The 17,419-nt window shown below is 66.2% G+C and overlaps 2 protein-coding genes across 2 annotated transcripts; one reads left to right on the top strand and one right to left on the bottom strand.

Moving 5' to 3' along the window:
* The first annotated feature begins 2,866 nt into the window (after nt 1-2,866).
* Nucleotides 2,867-13,749, top strand: JAK3 (Janus kinase 3). Its single transcript, XM_064174914.1, has 23 exons — nt 2,867-3,078; nt 3,582-3,705; nt 3,824-3,935; nt 4,393-4,538; nt 4,654-4,936; nt 5,328-5,450; nt 5,552-5,709; nt 6,444-6,555; nt 6,812-6,998; nt 7,276-7,397; nt 7,729-7,860; nt 7,949-8,033; nt 8,111-8,244; nt 8,543-8,681; nt 8,772-8,923; nt 9,493-9,643; nt 9,743-9,882; nt 10,569-10,758; nt 11,218-11,342; nt 11,603-11,775; nt 12,732-12,849; nt 13,076-13,186; nt 13,282-13,749. The coding sequence occupies exons 1-23, from the start codon at nt 2,871-2,873 to the stop codon at nt 13,396-13,398; spliced, it is 3,342 nt and encodes a 1,113-aa protein (XP_064030984.1). The 5' UTR covers nt 2,867-2,870; the 3' UTR covers nt 13,399-13,749.
* Nucleotides 13,750-14,329: 580 nt separating this feature from the next.
* On the bottom strand, nt 14,330-16,826 carry B3GNT3 (UDP-GlcNAc:betaGal beta-1,3-N-acetylglucosaminyltransferase 3). Its single transcript, XM_064174878.1, has 2 exons — nt 16,803-16,826; nt 14,330-16,051 (listed from the first exon to the last, which is right to left on the bottom strand). The coding sequence occupies exons 1-2, from the start codon at nt 16,824-16,826 to the stop codon at nt 14,903-14,905; spliced, it is 1,173 nt and encodes a 390-aa protein (XP_064030948.1). The 3' UTR covers nt 14,330-14,902.
* Nucleotides 16,827-17,419: the final 593 nt, after the last annotated feature.

Genomic DNA, 17,419 nt, shown 5'->3' with positions numbered 1-17,419 from the left:
TGAGCTCACCAAGGGACCTTTCCCCAGTACTACCCAGTTGGGAGTCCCCCAGCAGCGCAGGCAGTGCCAGCTCCAGCTGCTGGGTGCAGACCAGGCAGCATTGGCACCCAAAGGACACAGTGTGGGGGGGGAAATTTCCCCACCCCCACCCCACCAAAACCAGCATAAACTGGGCAGGGCAAAGCCAAATTTCCTTCCAGCTGAGAGGACAAATCCAACCAAACCAAACCAAACCCAACCACACCACACCCACCCAAACCAACCCAATCCAACCCAACCAAACTCAACCCAACACAACCAAACCAAACCCAACCACACCACACCCACCCAAACCAACCCAATCCAACCCAACCAAACCCAACCCAACCAAACCAAACCCAACCACACCACACCCACCCAAACCAACCCAATCCAACCCAACCAAACTCAACCCAACACAACCAAACCAAACCCAACCACACCACACCCACCCAAACCAATCCAACCCAACCTGACCAAACCAAATCCTCCCAACCCAAACCCAACCCCACCAGGCCCAGCCCTCACCAGGCTCTGCTCGTTTGCCCAGCCAGGAGCCGCTGCCTCGGGGGGTCAGAGGAGAGCCAGGGGGTGCCCGAGGGTGCCCAGGGCTCCTCAGGACCAAACCCTTCCCAGGACCACGCTGTGTGTTTGGCCAGCAAGGAGCCAGCGCCGAGGGTGGAGGGGGGCAGGGGAGAGCCGGGAGGGTGCCTGGAGGGGTCCCCGCGGAGCCTGGGGGCTGGTGGCAGCCGCTGCGGTGTCCGCGGAGCTGAGCGCAGTGGCGAGCGGGGACTGCCTGCGCCGCCAGCTCCTGCGGCCCGGGGGCGGGCACCGGCGGGAGGCAGCTTGAAGGACGTCGGGGAGGGACCCTCAGCGGGGCGGACGGAGCCGGCGGGGGCCGCATCCGTAACCCCTTCCCTCCCGCACCGGCACCGGCACCGGCACAGGACCCAGCAGCCTAAGCTTCGGTGCCCTGGCATGGGGCTGGCACAGTGGCACAGGTGTCACTTGGTGACAGGTTTGTCCCGTGGGGTCCCTTTGTCCCCCAGATTCTGGGGACGAACCTGGGGTCGGGACCAGGGAAGAGCTCTGGCATGGGGACAAAGGCACTGTGCCCACTGAGGCACCACCATGGGGCAGAGGAGGGTCCCTGGTGCCCAGAGTCTGGCTCCAGTGCAGGTGGCCTTGTCCCCAGTACCTGCCCCTGGGGCCCCCTCCTCTGCCCTGTCCCCAACACCTGTCCCTGGGGTCCCCTTCCCTGCCTTGCCCTCAGTTTCTCCTCCTGGTTTGAGCCCCAGAGAGGTGAATGCCAACAAGGGGTGGCTGCCAGGCCTGGCCCTATCTTTTGGTGGGTACATGCCACACTGCATGGCACCAGCAGCAGGAATGTGCCCAGCCCCGTGGTGGCACCAAAGGCACAGCAGCACTGATGGCACCGTGGGGCAGGACAGGATTGGGGTGAAAGAGCTGAGCCCAACCCAGCAGGACCATGAGTGGGGCAGGAAGAGTCCCAGCAATGGGGTGCCAGGGGTGCCAGGGGCATGTGGGCAGGACCCAGCCCTTCCCTCCACACAGGGTGGCTGTCGAGTTGCCCTGGCAGGGCACCACCCATCCCCGTGGTAATCACTGCACTAGGAGGTGGCACAACCAGTAAGGTGCCTGGACCCGTGGAGGTGCCCAGCATGAAGTGGGGTGCCCAGGGCTTAGTGCCCCTTCACCCCCACCCGGTCCCTGAACCCCTGGGGGGTGGCTTCTTTGTGCCCCCCACGCCGTGCCCCCCTCCCTCGCCAGGAAGCTGCCTGCTGCCGAGGCCGTGGGCAGGAAGGAAGTCCCCGAGGGGACTTTTGGCTCTGTCGTCGCTCGCAGCCACCTCCGCGGCGCAGGAAGCGGTGCCAGGGAGCCCTCCCCCAGGGCAGCAGGTACCGCGGGGGCACTGGGGGCTCCGCGGGGTCTGGGCACCCTCGGGCGGGCATGGGGATGGAGCTGGGTCCTTCCTGCCCAGGCTGGGCACGGGCTGGTTGGTGACGAGGGGGAGCCGTGGGGCGGGTGGGCAGGGTGGGCTTAGCCACGTGCCCAGACTGTGCCTCAGTTTCCCCTCATCCTTCCCAGGGTGCCAGGCCCTTCCCCTGGGTGCCAAGCTCTGCCTGTGGGTGCCATTCTGTCCTGATGGCTGTTGGGCTGCCCCTAGGGGTGCCAGGGCTGTCTCCATCAGTGCCAGGCTGTCCCTGTGGGTGTTGGGCTGACTCCATTGGTGCCAGGATGACTCAAAGGCTGCTGGGCTGGGCAGGTGGATTCTGGGCTGTGCCCATGGGTGCCAGGCTGTCCCCATGGGTGTTGGGCACTCATAATGGATGCCAGGTTCTCCCACAGGTGCTGGGCTCTCCCCACTGGTGCCAGGCTGTCATCGTTGGTGTTGGGTTGTCCCTATGGGTGTCAGGCTGTGCCCATAGGTGCCAGGTTCTCCCAGTGGGTGCTGGGTTGCCCCATGGATGCCAGCCTGGGGCTCACGGAGCCATGGCACCATTAAAGCTGCCCAAGACCTCCAAGCTCATCCAGTTCAGCATCAGCCCAGCACCACCTGCCCACCAAACCATGCCCCCAAATGCCCATGCCCACCAATCCGTGCCCCCAGGTGCCATGCCCACACCAGGGATGGGCACTCCACCACCTCCCTGGGCAAATACAAGTTGTGGGGTTTGACTCCTGGGGAAGATGCCAAGGGAAACACCTGGGGAAAGGGCACATGGAGGGCAAAGACCTCTGCCCTGCCTCGTGGTGGCAGTGAGGTGGGCACCACACTGGGTGCCCCCAGTGCCCCCAGTGCTGAGCACCCCATCCCCTACAGTGCCCCCATGGCGCCGCTGGGCGAGGACACGCCGCTGATCGGGGGCAGATCCTGCAGCCTCTCCTCCTCCGAGGCTGGCACCCTCCAGGTGTTCCTGTACCACCGGGCACCCGCCCCGGGCCCCTGCCCGCCGGGCACCACCTCTGGCTTCCTCACCTTCACCTTCGGGCAGTACACGGCTGAGGAGCTCTGCATCTGCGCTGCCAAGGCCTGTGGTCAGCATCACCCCTGGCACTGGGGGGCTTGGGCTGCCAGCCACGGGCACAGGGCACCACCGGATGTGGGCTCACTGTGCCAGCCATGAGCACAGGGCATGTGGGCTCAGGATGCCAGTTGTGAGCTCAGGGCACTGTTTGTGGGCTCAGGATGCTGGCTGTGGGTGCAGGGCACAGGCTGTGGGCTCTGGGCACTGCCATAGATTTGGGTCATGGAGTTGGGGCACAGGCCATGGACTGGGGCACTGGGCATGGGCTCAGGGCACTCACCTGAGAGGCCTGGGGCATTTGGCATGGGCTTAGGGCACCCTGCCATGGGTTTGGGGCACTGGGTATGGGCTTAGGGCACCCTGCCATGAGTGTACATAGGGCACTGGGCATGGGCATGGGCATTGAGCATGGGCTTGGGGCACCCAGCCATGGGTGTAGGGCACTGGGCATGCTCCCGGGGCTCCAGCCATGCCCACGGTGGGTGAGGGGTCACCACAGTGCCCTGTGCCCAGGCGTGCTGCCCGTGTGCCACCCTCTCTTTGCCCTGGCCACCGAGGACCTCAGCTGCTGGTTCCCCCCCAGCCACCTCTTCATGGTTGGCGACTCCTGCAGCCAGGTCCTGCTCTACAGGATCAGGTACAGCCTTGGCACCAGTGCCAGCTGCAGGCTGGCTCCCTGGGCACTGCCTGCTGCCTGCTGGGGGCTGTGCCCCACGGGGGCCATGGTGCTGAGCTCCCTCTGCTCTCCTTGCCAGATTCCTCTTCCCCAACTGGTGTGAGCTGAGCCAGTGCCACCGCTGCCAGCTGCTGGGTGGCTGTGCCAGCCCGGTCCTGGACTACCCAGTCATCGATTACCTCTTTGCCCAGGTGAACCCTGCCAGGCTGGCATCATTGTCCTCAGAAGCCTGTGTGGCTTCTCAACTGTGTGGCACATGTTTGCCTCAGGGCAGTGATGCCCTTCACCGCCCTGGGCCATGCCACCCTCTGCCACCAACCACCAGTGCCTGGGCACAGCAGCTGTTGGTGCAACTTCTCGTGGGCAGTTCCATGCCAGGCACCCCCATGTTGCTGAGAGGGAGGTCACTGTGCCTGTGCCCCGGGCATGGAGCTGGCATCAGCCCAGTGTGACTGGGGGGGTGGGTGTAGAGACCACCCCAGGAGGCCGAGGGGTGGGCAAGGCCTGGCATGGCCTCAGCATGGACCAGGGTACCAAATCCTACTCACATCGTGGAGATGAAGCCAGTGTGGGCAGCAGGGCAGAGGGGGACTGGCACAGGGAGACTGGCACAGGGACCCTCCTCACTCAGTCCTGCACCCTCCCCAGTCCCGCAGCGATTTCATCGAGGGCCGAGTGGCCTTGGCACTGAGCCTGCCCACGCAGGAGGAGTGCCTGAGCCTGGCACTGCTGGACATGCTGCGCATCGCCAGGGAGCAGGGGCAGAGCCCTCAGCAGGTCTGCAGCCTCCTCAGGTGAGCTGGGCACTGGGGGCACGGCCTGGCACCTCTGGGGAGAGCCCAGCACCCATGGGCACAGCCTGGCACCCGTGAGGACTAAACCTGCCACCTGCCTCCTTGTGCCCACCAGCTACAAGTCCTGCCTGCCCGCGCTGCTGCGGTGCCAGCTCCAGCAGCAATCCTTCCTCACCCGCAAGCGGCTGCGGCGCCGCTTCGGCAGGTGGCTGCGGAAGCTGGGGGGGTGCCAGGCGGATGGGCACTGCCTGAAGCTCAAGTACCTGCTGGACCTGGAGCGGCTGCAGCGGCGCTGGGCGGAGGAGAGCTTCCACGTGCGCTCGCCAGGCTCCGGCGTGGGCATCACCATCCACGTGGCTGGGGACAGCGGAGTGTCCTGGAGCTGCGCGGGCAGCGAGGTGAGCGTGGGCACCGAGCGAGGGCCTGCCGGGGGCGGGTGCTTCTGTCACGGGTGGGTGGCTGTGCCAAGGGTGGGTGGTTGGACCAGGGACGGGAGGTCCTGCCTGAGAACCTCACCCCTCGGTGGTGTTCATCACTGGTGCTGCCCACGCCTGGTGCTGCCCACGCCTGGTGCTGCCCACCCCTGGTGCTGCCCACCCCTGGTGCTGCCCATCCCTGGTGCTGCCCACCCCTGGTGGTGTCCATCCCTGCTGAAGCTCATCTCTGGTGGTCTCATCCCTGGTTCTGCCCACGCCGGTGGTGCCCATGCCCGGTGCTGCCCATGCCGGCGGTGCCCATGCCCGGTGCTGCCCACGCCGGCGGTGCCCACGCCGCCGCCCGTGCCCGCAGAGCCGGCAGCACTTCTGCGACTTCCCCGAGCTGGCAGACATCAGCACGAAGCAGGCGAGCAGGGAGGGCAGTCCCGCGGAGTGCCGCCTGGTGGCGCTCACCAAGACGGACGGCAGGGCCCTGGTGAGGCTGGGGGCGAAGCTGGGGCCGGGGGAGGGCAGCGATGCGGAGGGCGGCCCCGGGGTGGGCACGGGGCTGACGGCGGCGGCGCTGCCCGGCGGCAGGAGGTGGAGTTCCCCTCGCTGCAGGAGGCTCTCTCCTTCGTGGCGCTGCTCGATGGCTTCTACCGCCTGACCGCCGACGCCCACCACTACTTCTGCAAGGAGGTGGCACCGCCGCGGCTGCTGCAGGACCTGGAGAACCAGTGCCACGGGCCCATCAGGTGGGTGCTGGCAGCTGCTGGCACTGCGGGTGCCTTGCCACAGAATGTGCCAGGCTGGACAAGACCCCCAGGATCATCGAGTCCAACCTGGCACCCAGCACCCTGGCACTACCCTCTGGCACTAAATGCAGCCTCCTCTTAAACACCTCCAAGCATGGGGACTCCACCACCTCCCCGGGCAAGTGCCAATCTCTCTGCCAATGCCAATGCCAGTGCCAATCTCTCTTTCTGCCAAGAGCTTCTTCCTAACATCCAGCCTGAACCTGGCATGGGTTGAGGCTGTGCCCTCTTGGTCTGGCCCTGGCTGCCTGGCAGCAGAGCCCACCCCCACCTGGCCACAGCCTCCCTGCAGGCAGCTGCAGGCAGCAATGAGCTCTGCCCTGAGCCTGCTCTGTGCCAGGCTGCACACCCCCAGCTCCCTCAGCCTCTCCTCACAGGACTGTGCCCCCTTGCCAGCCTTGCTGCCCTTCTCTGGGCACCTTCTGGCCCCTGAACATCTCTCCTCAGCTGAGCCCAGCACTGGGCACAGGACTCCAAGCTCTTCTCCAGCCCAATTCTGTGGCTGGGGGGAAGGAGCTGCTGGGGCAGGAGCCACAGAGCGGTGGGCACCAGGCCCTATGCTGCCCACTGTGGCCCACTCCAGCACCCTCCAGGTTTGGACACTCCCTGGGGGTGCCCAAGGTCTCCTCAAGGGTGAACCCACCCCAGGCCTGACCCAGCCCTGTGGTTGGCAGCTCTGAGTTTGCCATCCACAAGCTGAAGGTGGCAGGGAACCAGCCGGGGCTGTACCTGCTGCGCCGCAGCCCGCAGGACTTCGACAGCTTCCTGCTGACCATCTGTGCCCAGGTGAGACTGGCACTGACACTGGCACTGACACCAGTGGGGGGGCTGGGGTGCTGGCAACTCTTGGCCTCCGTGCTGGGTGCTGTGGGCATCAGTGGGAATGGGGAGGAAGACACAGGCTGAGACCTGGCACTCACTGGGATGGTGCCCCCAGTGAGGGGCCCTGTGGGATGGGCAGGGTGGGTGCTGTGGGCACCCCTGGGGCTGGGGTGGGCGCTGGGGGTGCCCTGTGGTGCTGACCCTGGCACTCCCCCTGCAGACCCACCAGGGCCAGGACTACAGGCGGTGCCAGATCCGCAGGGACCAGGAGGGCACCTTCTGGCTGTCGGGGGTGGCACGGAGGTTCTGCAGCCTGCGGGAGCTGCTGGGCACCTATGGGCACTGCGGGCTGCAGGCAGAGGGTGCCCGCATGCGCCTGGCTGCCTGCTGCCCACCCCTGCCCAGAGGTGAGGCTGTGGAGGGGGTGGCCGCAGGGCATGGCCTGGGGATGTGACATCATAGAGAGGGCTGTGTGACATCAGGGAGTGTGGGGGGGTGTGACATCATAGAGCAACTGTGTGACATCAGAGCAGGCTGTGTGACATCATAGAGAGGGACAGATGACATCACAGAGTGGGATGTATGGTGTCATAAGGCAGCTGTGTGACATCACAGAGCAGCAGTGTGGCACAGAGGGGCTGTGACCCCCCCTGAGCAGGCTGTGCCACCTCCTTGTGCCCCCAGAGCAGTCCAACCTGCTGGTCGTGCGCAGCAGCTGCCTGCAGCCCCCCAGCTCCTCTGCCCCCCCCCAGCGCAGCCTCCCCCAGATGATGTTCCACAAGATCGACCCCCGGAGCCTCACGCGGGTAGGGGGGGCTGGGGGTGGCATGGGACCCCCAGCACGGCCATGCCCCCATGATGCCAGCTGCCAAAGCGTCCCTGTGCCCATGTCCTGGGGCTGCCACATCCCCACATCCCCTGCCCACCACATCCCCACAGCCAATGCCCACCACATCCCCACAGCCAATGCCCACCACCTCCCCATGTCCCTTGCCCACCAGACTTCCATGTCCCATACCCACCACATCCCATGCCCCCCACACCTCCATGTCCTATGCCCCCCACACCTCCCTGTGCCATGCCCCCCACGCCTCCATGCCCCCCACACCACCTCCTTGCTGTCCCCATCCCACTCAGGGCGAGAGCCTGGGCCAGGGCTCCTTCACCCACATCTACAAGGGCATCAAGAAGGACCAGGGGGAGGATGGGCACTACCAGACCGAGGTGGTGCTCAAGGTCATGGATGGCAGCCACCGCAACTGCACCGAGGTCAGCTGGTACCAGCCCCCCCTGCCCCCCAACCCACCCCCAAGGGGTGCCCTCCAGCCACTGCTGACCCAGCTGTGCCCACTGCCAGTCCTTCCTGGAGGCAGCCAGCACCATGAGCCAGCTCTCCCACAAGCACCTGGTCCTGCTGCACGGCGTCAGCCTCGGGAAGGACAGTGAGTGCCCACCCCCCTCCCTGGGCACTGCCATGCCACGCTGGCACATGCCAGACTGCCTGCACTGTGCTCCACAGCTGTCATGGTGCAGGAGTATGTCAGGTATGGGCCCCTGGACCTCTACCTGAAGAAGAACCAAGGTGAGGGCAAAGTAACCACGAGCTGGAAGCTGCAGGTGGCCAAGCAGCTGGCATATGCCCTCAACTACCTGGTGAGCTGAGTGTCTGCGTGCCATGCTCCATGGCTCCTGCTCCGTGCCAGTGTCCCACAGCTCGCCCAAGTCTTCACCCCACAGCTGCTCCTCGTGCCCAGCCTCACCCTGCAGCTCTGGCACCTGCACTCTCCAGTACCAAAGCACCCATGGCCCATGCCCACCACACCTCCACACCCCATGCCCACTGCCCACCACACCTCCATGTCCCACAGCCCAAACCCATCCCCTGCCCTGCCAGCCCCGGGGCTGCCCCCAGGCCCAGTGCTGGTGCTCCTGCTGCCTCTGCCCTCCCCAGGAGGACAAGAAGATCACCCATGGCAACGTCTCTGCCAAGAAGGTTCTGCTGACCCGGGTAGGGGACGTGGGCAGTGCCAGCCTGCCCTTCATCAAGCTCAGCGACCCCGGAGTCAGCATCGCCATCCTGACCAAGGAGAGTGAGTGCCCAGGGCTGGTCTGCAGTGCTGGAGGGTGGCAGAACCCCCCTGGTGGGTGCTGACTGGGGCTGGCCCCACCTCTGCCCTCAGTGCTGGTGGAGAGGATCCCTTGGGTGGCCCCCGAGTGCCTCAGTGACCCCAAGAGCCTGGCACTGCCAGCCGACAAGTGGAGCTTTGGGGCAACTCTCTGGGAGATCTTCAGTGGTGGCAACATGCCCCTGAGCCTGCTGGAGCCCCACAAGGTCAGGCTGCCCCAGCCCTCTGCGTGCCAGTCCCCCTGCATGCCAGGCCCTGTGCCCCAGCCCTCTGCATCCTGATCCCTCTGCCCCATCTCTCTGCATGCCAGTCCCTGTGCCCCAGCCCTCTGCGTGCCAGTCCCTCTGCATCCCAGTCCCCCTGCATGCCAGTCCCTGTGCCCCAGCCCTCTGCATGCCAGTCCCTCTGCGTGCCAGTCCCTGTGCCCCAGCCCTCTGCATCCTGATCCCTCTGCCCCATCTCTCTGCATGCCAGTCCCTGTGCCCCAGCCCTCTGCATCCCAGTCCCCCTGCATCCCAGTCCCCCTGCATGCCAGTCCCTGTGCCCCATCTCTCTGCATGCCAGTCCCCCTGCATGCCAGTCCCCCTGCATGCCAGTCCCTGTGCCCCATCTCTCTGCATGCCAGTCCCCCTGTCCCGTCCCCTTCCATCCATCCCCAAAGCACCGCTCCGAGTGCGAGCTCCAAGCAGCCCAAGGAGGTCGCTGGGGCTGTCTGGGGGCGCTTTGGAGGGGGCCGGGGGCAGACCAGCCCCAGCGCCCCTCCGCCGTGCCGCAGAGGTTGGAGTTCTACCGGTGCCAGCTGCAGCTGCCGGCGCCCAAGTGGCCCGAGCTGGCCGCGCTGCTGGCACAGTGCCTGCGGTACCAGCCGCGGCGCCGGCCCTGCTTCCGCGCCCTCATCCGCGACCTCAACAGCCTCATCACCTCGGGTGAGAGCCGGGGGCGGCCCCCGAGGGGCACTCAGGTGCTAGAGAACCTCCCCCCCGCCCCGGGGTCCTCACCGCAGCCTCCCTCATGCCCCGCACCAGACTATGAGCTGCTCTCGGACCTGGCACCCACCGACCTGGCACCCCAGGACAGCTTCTGGGGGTACGAACCCCTCAACCTGAGCCAGGACCCCACTCACTTTGAGGAGAGACACCTCAAGTACATCTCCCTGCTGGGCAAGGTGAGGAGGAAGGGGGCAGGAAGGGCCCCCCCAAGGCTCAGAGCACCCCTACCTGATCCACACCTGGGCCAGGAGCCAGCTCCAGCTCCTCGGTGGAGCAGAGAATTGTTCTGCCTGGGCAAAGCTCTCTAAGGTCGCTGAGCTCAACCCGGCTGTGCCCATCAAACCATGCCCCCAGTGCCAGCCTAAGCATTCTCTACCTCTGCCAAGGCTGGGGCCAAGCCATGGCACTCAGCACCGCAGCTCTGTGGCTTTCAAAGCCTTCCAGGGATGTGGATTCAGCCTCCCTGGGCAGCCTGTGCCAGGCTTTGAGAACCCCTTCAGAGAAGAAGCTTCTTCTGCTGCCCGACCTAAGCCCCCCCGGGGCAGCCTGAGGCCACTGCCTCTTGTTCCCAGGCAGCAGAGCCCAACCCCTCCCCTCCCCCCCCCCTCCCCCCCCCCCCCGGCTGCAGCCTCCCCTCAGGCAGCTGCAGACAGCAGTGAGGTCTCCCTCAGCCTCCTCTGCCCCACACTGCTCCCTCCCTGCCCCTCCCCAGCCCTGCTCTGAGACCCTGCCCCAGCTCTGGTGCCCTTCTGTGGGCCTGCTCCAGCTCCACAGCCTCCCTGGGCAAACCTGTGCCAGTCTCTCCCCAACCCTCACTGTGCCCTCCATGCCCCATGATTGGCACCACCCCTGTCTTGGGCAGGGCAATTTTGGCAGCGTGGAGCTGTGCAGGTATGACCCCCTGGGGGACAGCACAGGGGAGCTGGTGGCAGTGAAGAAGCTGCAGCAGGACTCAGCCAAGGAGCTGCAGGACTTCGAGAGAGAGATTCAGATCCTGCACTCCCTGCAGCACGAATTCATCGTCCAGTACCGGGGGGTCTGCTACAGCAGGGGTGGGCATGGCACAGGGCAGGGGCTGGGCAAGGGCTGCGGTAGGGCGTGGGCATGGAGTGGGAGAAGAAATGGGCATGGAGTGGGAGAAGAAATGGGTGTGGAGTGGGACAGGGAATGGGAGGAGTGGATATGGAATGGGGCATGGAATGGGCACAACACGGGGTAGGAGTGGGCATGGAGTGGGGTAGAGAATGGGCATGGATTGGGATAAGGAACAGGCATGGAATGGGGCACAGAATAGGCATAGATTGGGATAAAGAGTGGGCATGGAATGGGGCCGGGAATGGGCATTGACTGGGGCGAAGAATGGGCATGGCATAAGGGTAGAGATGGGCATGGAATGGGTGTATCACAGAGCAGGGGACACACATGGTCGGGGCAGGGATGGGCAGGTGTGGGGAGGGAGCTGGCAGAGCTGTGCCCGCAGCCTGCCCAGGCGGCGCTGGGTGCCCGCGCAGGCCGCCGGGGGCTGCGGCTGGTGATGGAGTTCCTGCCCAACGGCTGCCTGAGGGACTACCTGCAGAAGCACCGAGCCCGCCTGGACCACGGCACCCTGCTGCTCTACGCCTGGCAGATCTGCAAGGTGGGGCCCTGGGGTGGCAGAGGGGGTGCCACCCTGCTGGAGGGGGGCACAGACGGGGACGGAGCAATGGCACAGCTCCGGCAAGGGGGCGTGGAGCAGCTGGGCTGAGCCCTGGCGGGGCCCTGGAGCCGCCCGGAGGGCTGTGAGGGGCAGGGGCACGGCTGGGTCCTGGCCCCGCTGCGAGGTCCTGGGCAAGCTGCGGCGAGCCCCCAGGAATGCTGCTGGTTGGCAGTGCCAGGGAGTGACTGCATCCCACGCAGGGCATGGAGTACCTGGGGGCACAGCGCTGCGTGCACCGCGACCTGGCCAGCAGGAACGTCCTGGTGGAGAGCCAAAGCCACGTCAAGATCGGCGACTTTGGGCTGGCCAAGCTGCTGCCGCAGGGCAAGGACTACTACGTGGTGCGAGAGCCCGGGCAGAGCCCTGTCTTCTGGTGAGGGTGGCACTGGGGCGGGGGGGACAGGAGGAGGTGCCCCCTGCGGGCAGGAATTGAGTGCGCCCTCAGCAAGCTTGAGCTGGCACCAAGCTGTGTGCTGCTGGCACCAAGCTGTGTGCTGCTGGTGCCACGCTGCAGGGAAGGGACCAGGGCAGGCTGCAGAGCTGTGCCCAGGCCAACCTCAGGGAGCTCAACAAGGCCAAGGGCAAGGTCCCTGCAGCTGGCTCAGGGCAACGCCAAGCACAAAGCCAGGCTGGGGCAGGAGTGGCTGAGAGCAGCCCTGAGGAGAAGGCCTTGGGGGGGTCAGTTGGGGACAGAGCCCCCAGGAGCCAGCACTGCTCCCTGGCAGCCCAGAGGCAGCTGAGTGCTGAGCTCCAGCCAGAGCAGGAGAGCAGCAGCACAGGGAGGGGATTCTGCTGCTCTGCTCTGCCCTCGCCTGCAGCACTGCCTCCAGCCCCGGGAACCCAGCACAGGGACCTGGAGCTGCTGGGGAGGGTCCAGAGGAGGGCACCGAGATGCTGAGAGGGCTGCAGAGGCTCTGTGGTGGGCACAGGCTGGCAGAGTTGGGGCTGTGCAGCCTGCAGAAGGCTCCAGGAGAGCTCAGAGCAGCCTGAAGGGGCTGCAGGGGAGCTGGGGAGGGACTTGGGACAGGGGCTGGGAGGGGGGAGAGGGAGGGTGGGCAGAGCTGGCACAGGTTGCACAGGGAGATTGTGGAGCACAGGATGGGATCTTCGATCCTGTTTTCTGCTCCTGTGCTCCACAACCTCCCTGGAGGTGTTCAGCACCAGGCTGGATCAGGCCTTGAGCCCCCTGTGCTGGTGGCAGCTGCCCTTGCCCACAGCAGAGGGCAGGGGTTGGCACTGGATAGGATCTCAAAGCTGCCTTCCGACCCAACCTGTTCCATGAATCCCATCCGGATCAGTGCTCAGCACCCTCCTCTCCCCCCCCCGCAGGTATGCCCCCGAGTCCCTGGCAGACAACCTCTTCTCCAGGGCCTCTGACATCTGGAGCTTTGGTGTCCTCCTCTATGAGCTCTTCACCTACAGCAACAAAAGCAAGAGCCCCTCGGAGGTGCGGCCCAGACCCCCGCCCCCGGCCCGCCCCCGGCCCGGCTCGGGCTCCTCTTGCCCCTGCCCTGCAGCCCTTTGACCTTTGGGATGAGCCCAGCAGCTGGCTCCGGGGGTGCCAGCCCTGATAGCTGCCCCATGCCTGTGTTTGCCCCATGCCCTCCCTAGCCCTGGTGCCTGCCCCCATGCCCATGCTTGCCCCACGCTGATGCCTGCCCCCGTGCCCGCAGGAGTTCCTCCGCATGATGGGCACCAAGAAGCCAACGCAGATCATCTGCCACCTGCTGGAGCTGCTGAAGGACAATCGGCGCCTGCCAGTGCCAGCTGCCTGCCCCATGGAGGTGAGAGAGCTGCCTGGGGGTGATGGGGGCGGGGGGATCCTGGAGGGGGTGTGGGGCACCCTGCCCCCCTGATGGTCCTTGTGCCTTGTGCCCAGGTCTACAGCCTGATGCTGAGCTGTTGGACTTACAGCCCCAGCTCCAGACCCACCTTTGGGGAGCTGCTCCCCAGGATCGAGCTGCTGAGGGGCACTCGGAGCAAAGCCCAGGGGTAGCCCCTCCCCAGCCAGCCAAACCCCCCCCAACTGCCCCATCCCCCCCCCGGCCAGACAAACCCCCCCCAACTGCCCCTCCCCATCCCCCCCTCCCCAGCCAGCCAACCCCCCCCCCAGCTGCCCCTTCCCCAGCAGCAGGCAGTGACAGATGCACAGACACAGAAAGGCTTCAGCAGGATGCAAAGAGCAGGGAGGTGCCCCCAGACGCCCCCCCCCCCGCCCGTGCAGTGCCACTCTGTGGCCCCCACCCCACGCCAGACAGTCCCTCCCCCCACCCCCTTGCGCCCACGATGTCACTTTCATCCCTCTGATCCCTGTCCCTGTCCCCCACCCCCCCTCACCCCCCCCCCCCCCCGCGGTTGAATTTGGCTGAGCTCAAATAAAGTTTGGTCAGGAAACAGCTGGGGGGGAGGGGACACGGGGGGGGGACACGGGGGGGGGACACGGGGGATGAGGGGACACACAAGAGTGCTGTCACTGTGGAGCCGTCGGTGTGAAGGTGCCCACAGCACATCCCAGCGCAGAGCTCCTGGGCTTGGCAGATGCCCCCCGCGGTGCCCATACAACCGCTGCCAGCACCCAGCCCTGCATGGCACTCACAGCGTGGCACCCTGGGGCTCAGGCAGGTGGTGGCTGTGCCCCTGGCATTGCCCTGCTGGTGCTAAATCCTCCCTCCCACAGCCCCTGAGCCTGGTACCCGTCTGTAGCATGGCACAGCACAGCATGGCACGGATCAGGGTCCCCCCCACCCCAAGCCCACTCGTGGGGCTTGGGGACAACACAGGGATTTTGAGGGCTCCACAGAGGGACCTTCTCCAGGGCAGTACCACTGCTGGGGAGGAAATGCCCACCCTGAGCCCACGAGACCCCTTCCCAAGCCAGCTCCTTCCTCCCTGCCCCCCAGGAAGGCTCCAGCCCCCCCCCAACATCCTCACACTCAAAGCAGGTTGCTTTATTCCCCTTCCAGGGCCTCCATGGGAGGAGAGATTTGGGGTAAACCCAGGCAGGAACAGGCCAGGGGCAGGGTGGTCCTCAGCAGTGCCCAGGGTGGTCCTCAGCAGTGCCATGGCAAAGAGGGGGCTTAGCCCCAGGGTGCTCAGAGACCACCCCCCCAGACAGCAGCAGATACCAGGGATCTGGGGGTGCACCACCAGAGAAGGTCACCCTCTTGCCCCACTGCAGCTGAGGGTCATGGATGGAGTCTCTCAGTCCCTGGTCCTGCTTGGCCACTCTAGGATGGCATCTCCCAGCTCTTGGCCCTGCTTGGCCACTCTAGGATGGCATCTCCCAGCTCTTGGCTCTGCTTGGCCACTCTAGGATGGCATCTCCCAGCTCTTGGCTCTGCTTGGCCACTCTAGGATGGCATCTCCCAGCTCTTGGCCCTGCTTGGCCACTCTAGGATGGCATCTCCCAGCTCTTGGCCCTGCTTGGCCACCCTAGGATGGCATCCTGCAGTTCCTGGTCCTGCTTGGCCACCCTGGGCAGGAAGGGCCACTTGGGCACCCTAGAAGAAGGTCACCTTCTTGCCACACTGCAGCTGGGGGTCGTGGATGGAGTCCCACAGCAGCGCCACCTCGTAGGGCAGGAAGCGATGCACCAGCAGCAGCTCCCGGTAGTAGCAGGGGTCGAGGGGGCTGGACTTGCCTGGCACCCACAGGCCCATGGTCCGCATGCCCAAGTGGGCGGTGGGCTTCAGCCCCGCTCTCTCCAGGCACAAGCCCAGGTAGACGTCGTCGATGGGGTAGAGGCGCAGGCGCCGGCTCTGGCGGGCGATGGCGCGGGCGGTGTAGCCAGACATCAGCATCCCTCCGCCGCCGCAGTAGGGCGGGTAGCGCTCGGGGGCCGGCAGCTGCTGGGGGATGTAGTACTTGCTGTAGGGCTCCCTGATGGGCCCGGTGTTGGCGAGGACGTGCCCCGCCATGAGGTGCCGCCCCACGGTGCCCGCCGCGAAGCGCACCAGGTTGTCGGTGTTGGCGAAGACGTCGTCGTCGCCGTTGAAGACGAAGCGGACGCCAGGGCAGTTGCGCAGCAGCCAGGCGTGGAACAGGACCTGCTTCAGGGTCAGGTTGAAGAAGGTGTCCCTGAAGCGCCACTGCAGGATGTCGCCGCTCTCCCTCTGCTCCAGCCTCAGCAGCCTGTTCAGCTTCCTCTCCGCCTGCCCGCCGCTGGGATCCACCCCGACGAGGAAGAGGCGGCGGATGGAGGCTCCTTGGAAGGTCCTCTCCTGCCCCCAGGTCTTCCGGATCACCTCCCGCCGGTTGTAGTTGGCAGGCGACGACTTAATGGCCAAGAGGAGGAAGGTGCCGGGGGAGCCCTCGGGCCCCCCGCACTTGCCGGGGACGTCGAGCAGGGCGGGGAAGGAGATGCAGTGCTGGTACCGCAGGAAGTCCTGGACGTGGGTGGGCAGCTGGGAGAAGCCGGAGATGTTGTGCACGGAGGCGTTGGCCACGCACGGGGCAGGGGTGGGCAAAGCCTGGGGTGGGGGCAGGCTTGGCGGAGGGGGAAGGGCTGTTTGGAGCCCCGCAGGGAGGGCACACTCCGAGGTCTTGTCGGGCCACAGGTGGTCACCGCGGGAGAGCAAGAAGCAGAGTGCCAGGAAGCCCACAGCCACCAGAGCCCACAGCTCCAGCGTGTGGCACCGCGGGGACGTGCTCTAGGAGAGACAGGCAGCGGCGTTGGCACCGTTCGTCCCCATAGCCCCTGGGCACCTGCACGCAGAGAGATGCCCTGAACCGGGGCATGGCACCCTCCAGGCTGGAGCCGGACCGTGGAGCTTCAGCTGTCTCCCAAAGGAGACTCCCATCCAGCCCCCTGCCGTGCCAGCTGGGCACAGGTGAGCCAGCAAGGTGTTTGCCCGGACTGGGCAGGGCTCTGCCGAGCACGGGTCAGAGTCCATCTCCTGCGGCAGGACTGGCACACGGGCACCTGCCCCGGAGAGGGCAATAAACTGTCAGTTCCGCGACGGAGTCACCGCCGGGAGACCAACCGCAGGCTGCAGCCCCCAGCCTTGGCCGTGGACAGCAAGGGGGGCACAACCCTCCCCCCAGCACCCACTGGCATGGGGTACCCAAGGACCCCCCCTACCAGCTCTTGGTGTAGTGGTCCCTGGTGCAAGGAGCCCACCTGGGCTTGCCGAGAGCAGCCCTCACCCCTCCCCTGCCCCACCCCGAGGTGAAGCACCAGGACAGGACTCCCCTGTGCAGAGAGACCCCCCACAGCCTGCCCCTCACATCAGCACCCCACAGGTGCCAGGGACGGAGCCAGAAGCTGGTGGCACCGTCCCCAGTGCCCAGAAACACCAACTCCGACCCTGCTGTAGCACGAAGAGCCACGAACACTCCCCCACCCCCCCCGCCAGAGAGACCAGAACCCACCCCCCCTGCCCACCCCCCCTCACCCAGTACCTTGCTGCAGCAGCTCGGGGCCATCCTCACCCCCAGCCTGGCAGAGGATCCTCCCCTCGGCAGCTGCCAGGCGGATGCCCGTCTGTCCCTGCGCTGTTTGTCTGTCCCTGTGCCCACTCCCCTATCTGTCCCTGTGCCCGTCTGTCTGTCCCTGTGCCCGCTTCCCTGTCTGTCCCTGTGCCCACTCCCCTATCTGTCCCTGTGCCTGTCTGTCCCTGTGCCCGCTCCCCTGTCTGTCTGTCCCTGTGCCCGCTCCGCTGTCTGTCTGTCCCTGTGCCCGCTCCGCTGTCTGTCTGTCCCTGTGCCCGCTCCCCTATCTGTCCCTGTGCCTGTCTGTCTGTCCCTGTGCCCGCTCCCCTGTCTGTCTGTCCGTGCCCGCCCGCCGGTCCGGCTCAGCCCCACCCGCGGAGCCAAGGACGGGCCCGGGGGCAGGCGAAGTTCCCTGTTCGCTTCCCCCTCCCCTTCTCGAACCCAACCCCACAGCCCTCGGCGTGCCCTCGAGGTGCCCGCGGCAGAGTCGTTGCGTTGCCAAGGAGGAGCCTGGAGGCTCCGGGGATGGGCAGGGTGGCAGGAGGCTGGCAGCAGGCAGGCAGGAGGCTGGCAGGGAGCGGCGCGGG

The sequence above is a fragment of the Pogoniulus pusillus genome, chromosome 41, assembly GCF_015220805.1.
Source record: "Pogoniulus pusillus isolate bPogPus1 chromosome 41, bPogPus1.pri, whole genome shotgun sequence".
NCBI classification, from domain to species: domain Eukaryota; kingdom Metazoa; phylum Chordata; class Aves; order Piciformes; family Lybiidae; genus Pogoniulus; species Pogoniulus pusillus.
Note: the sequence above shows the minus strand (reverse complement) of the source record. Positions and strands in the feature narration are given on the sequence as shown.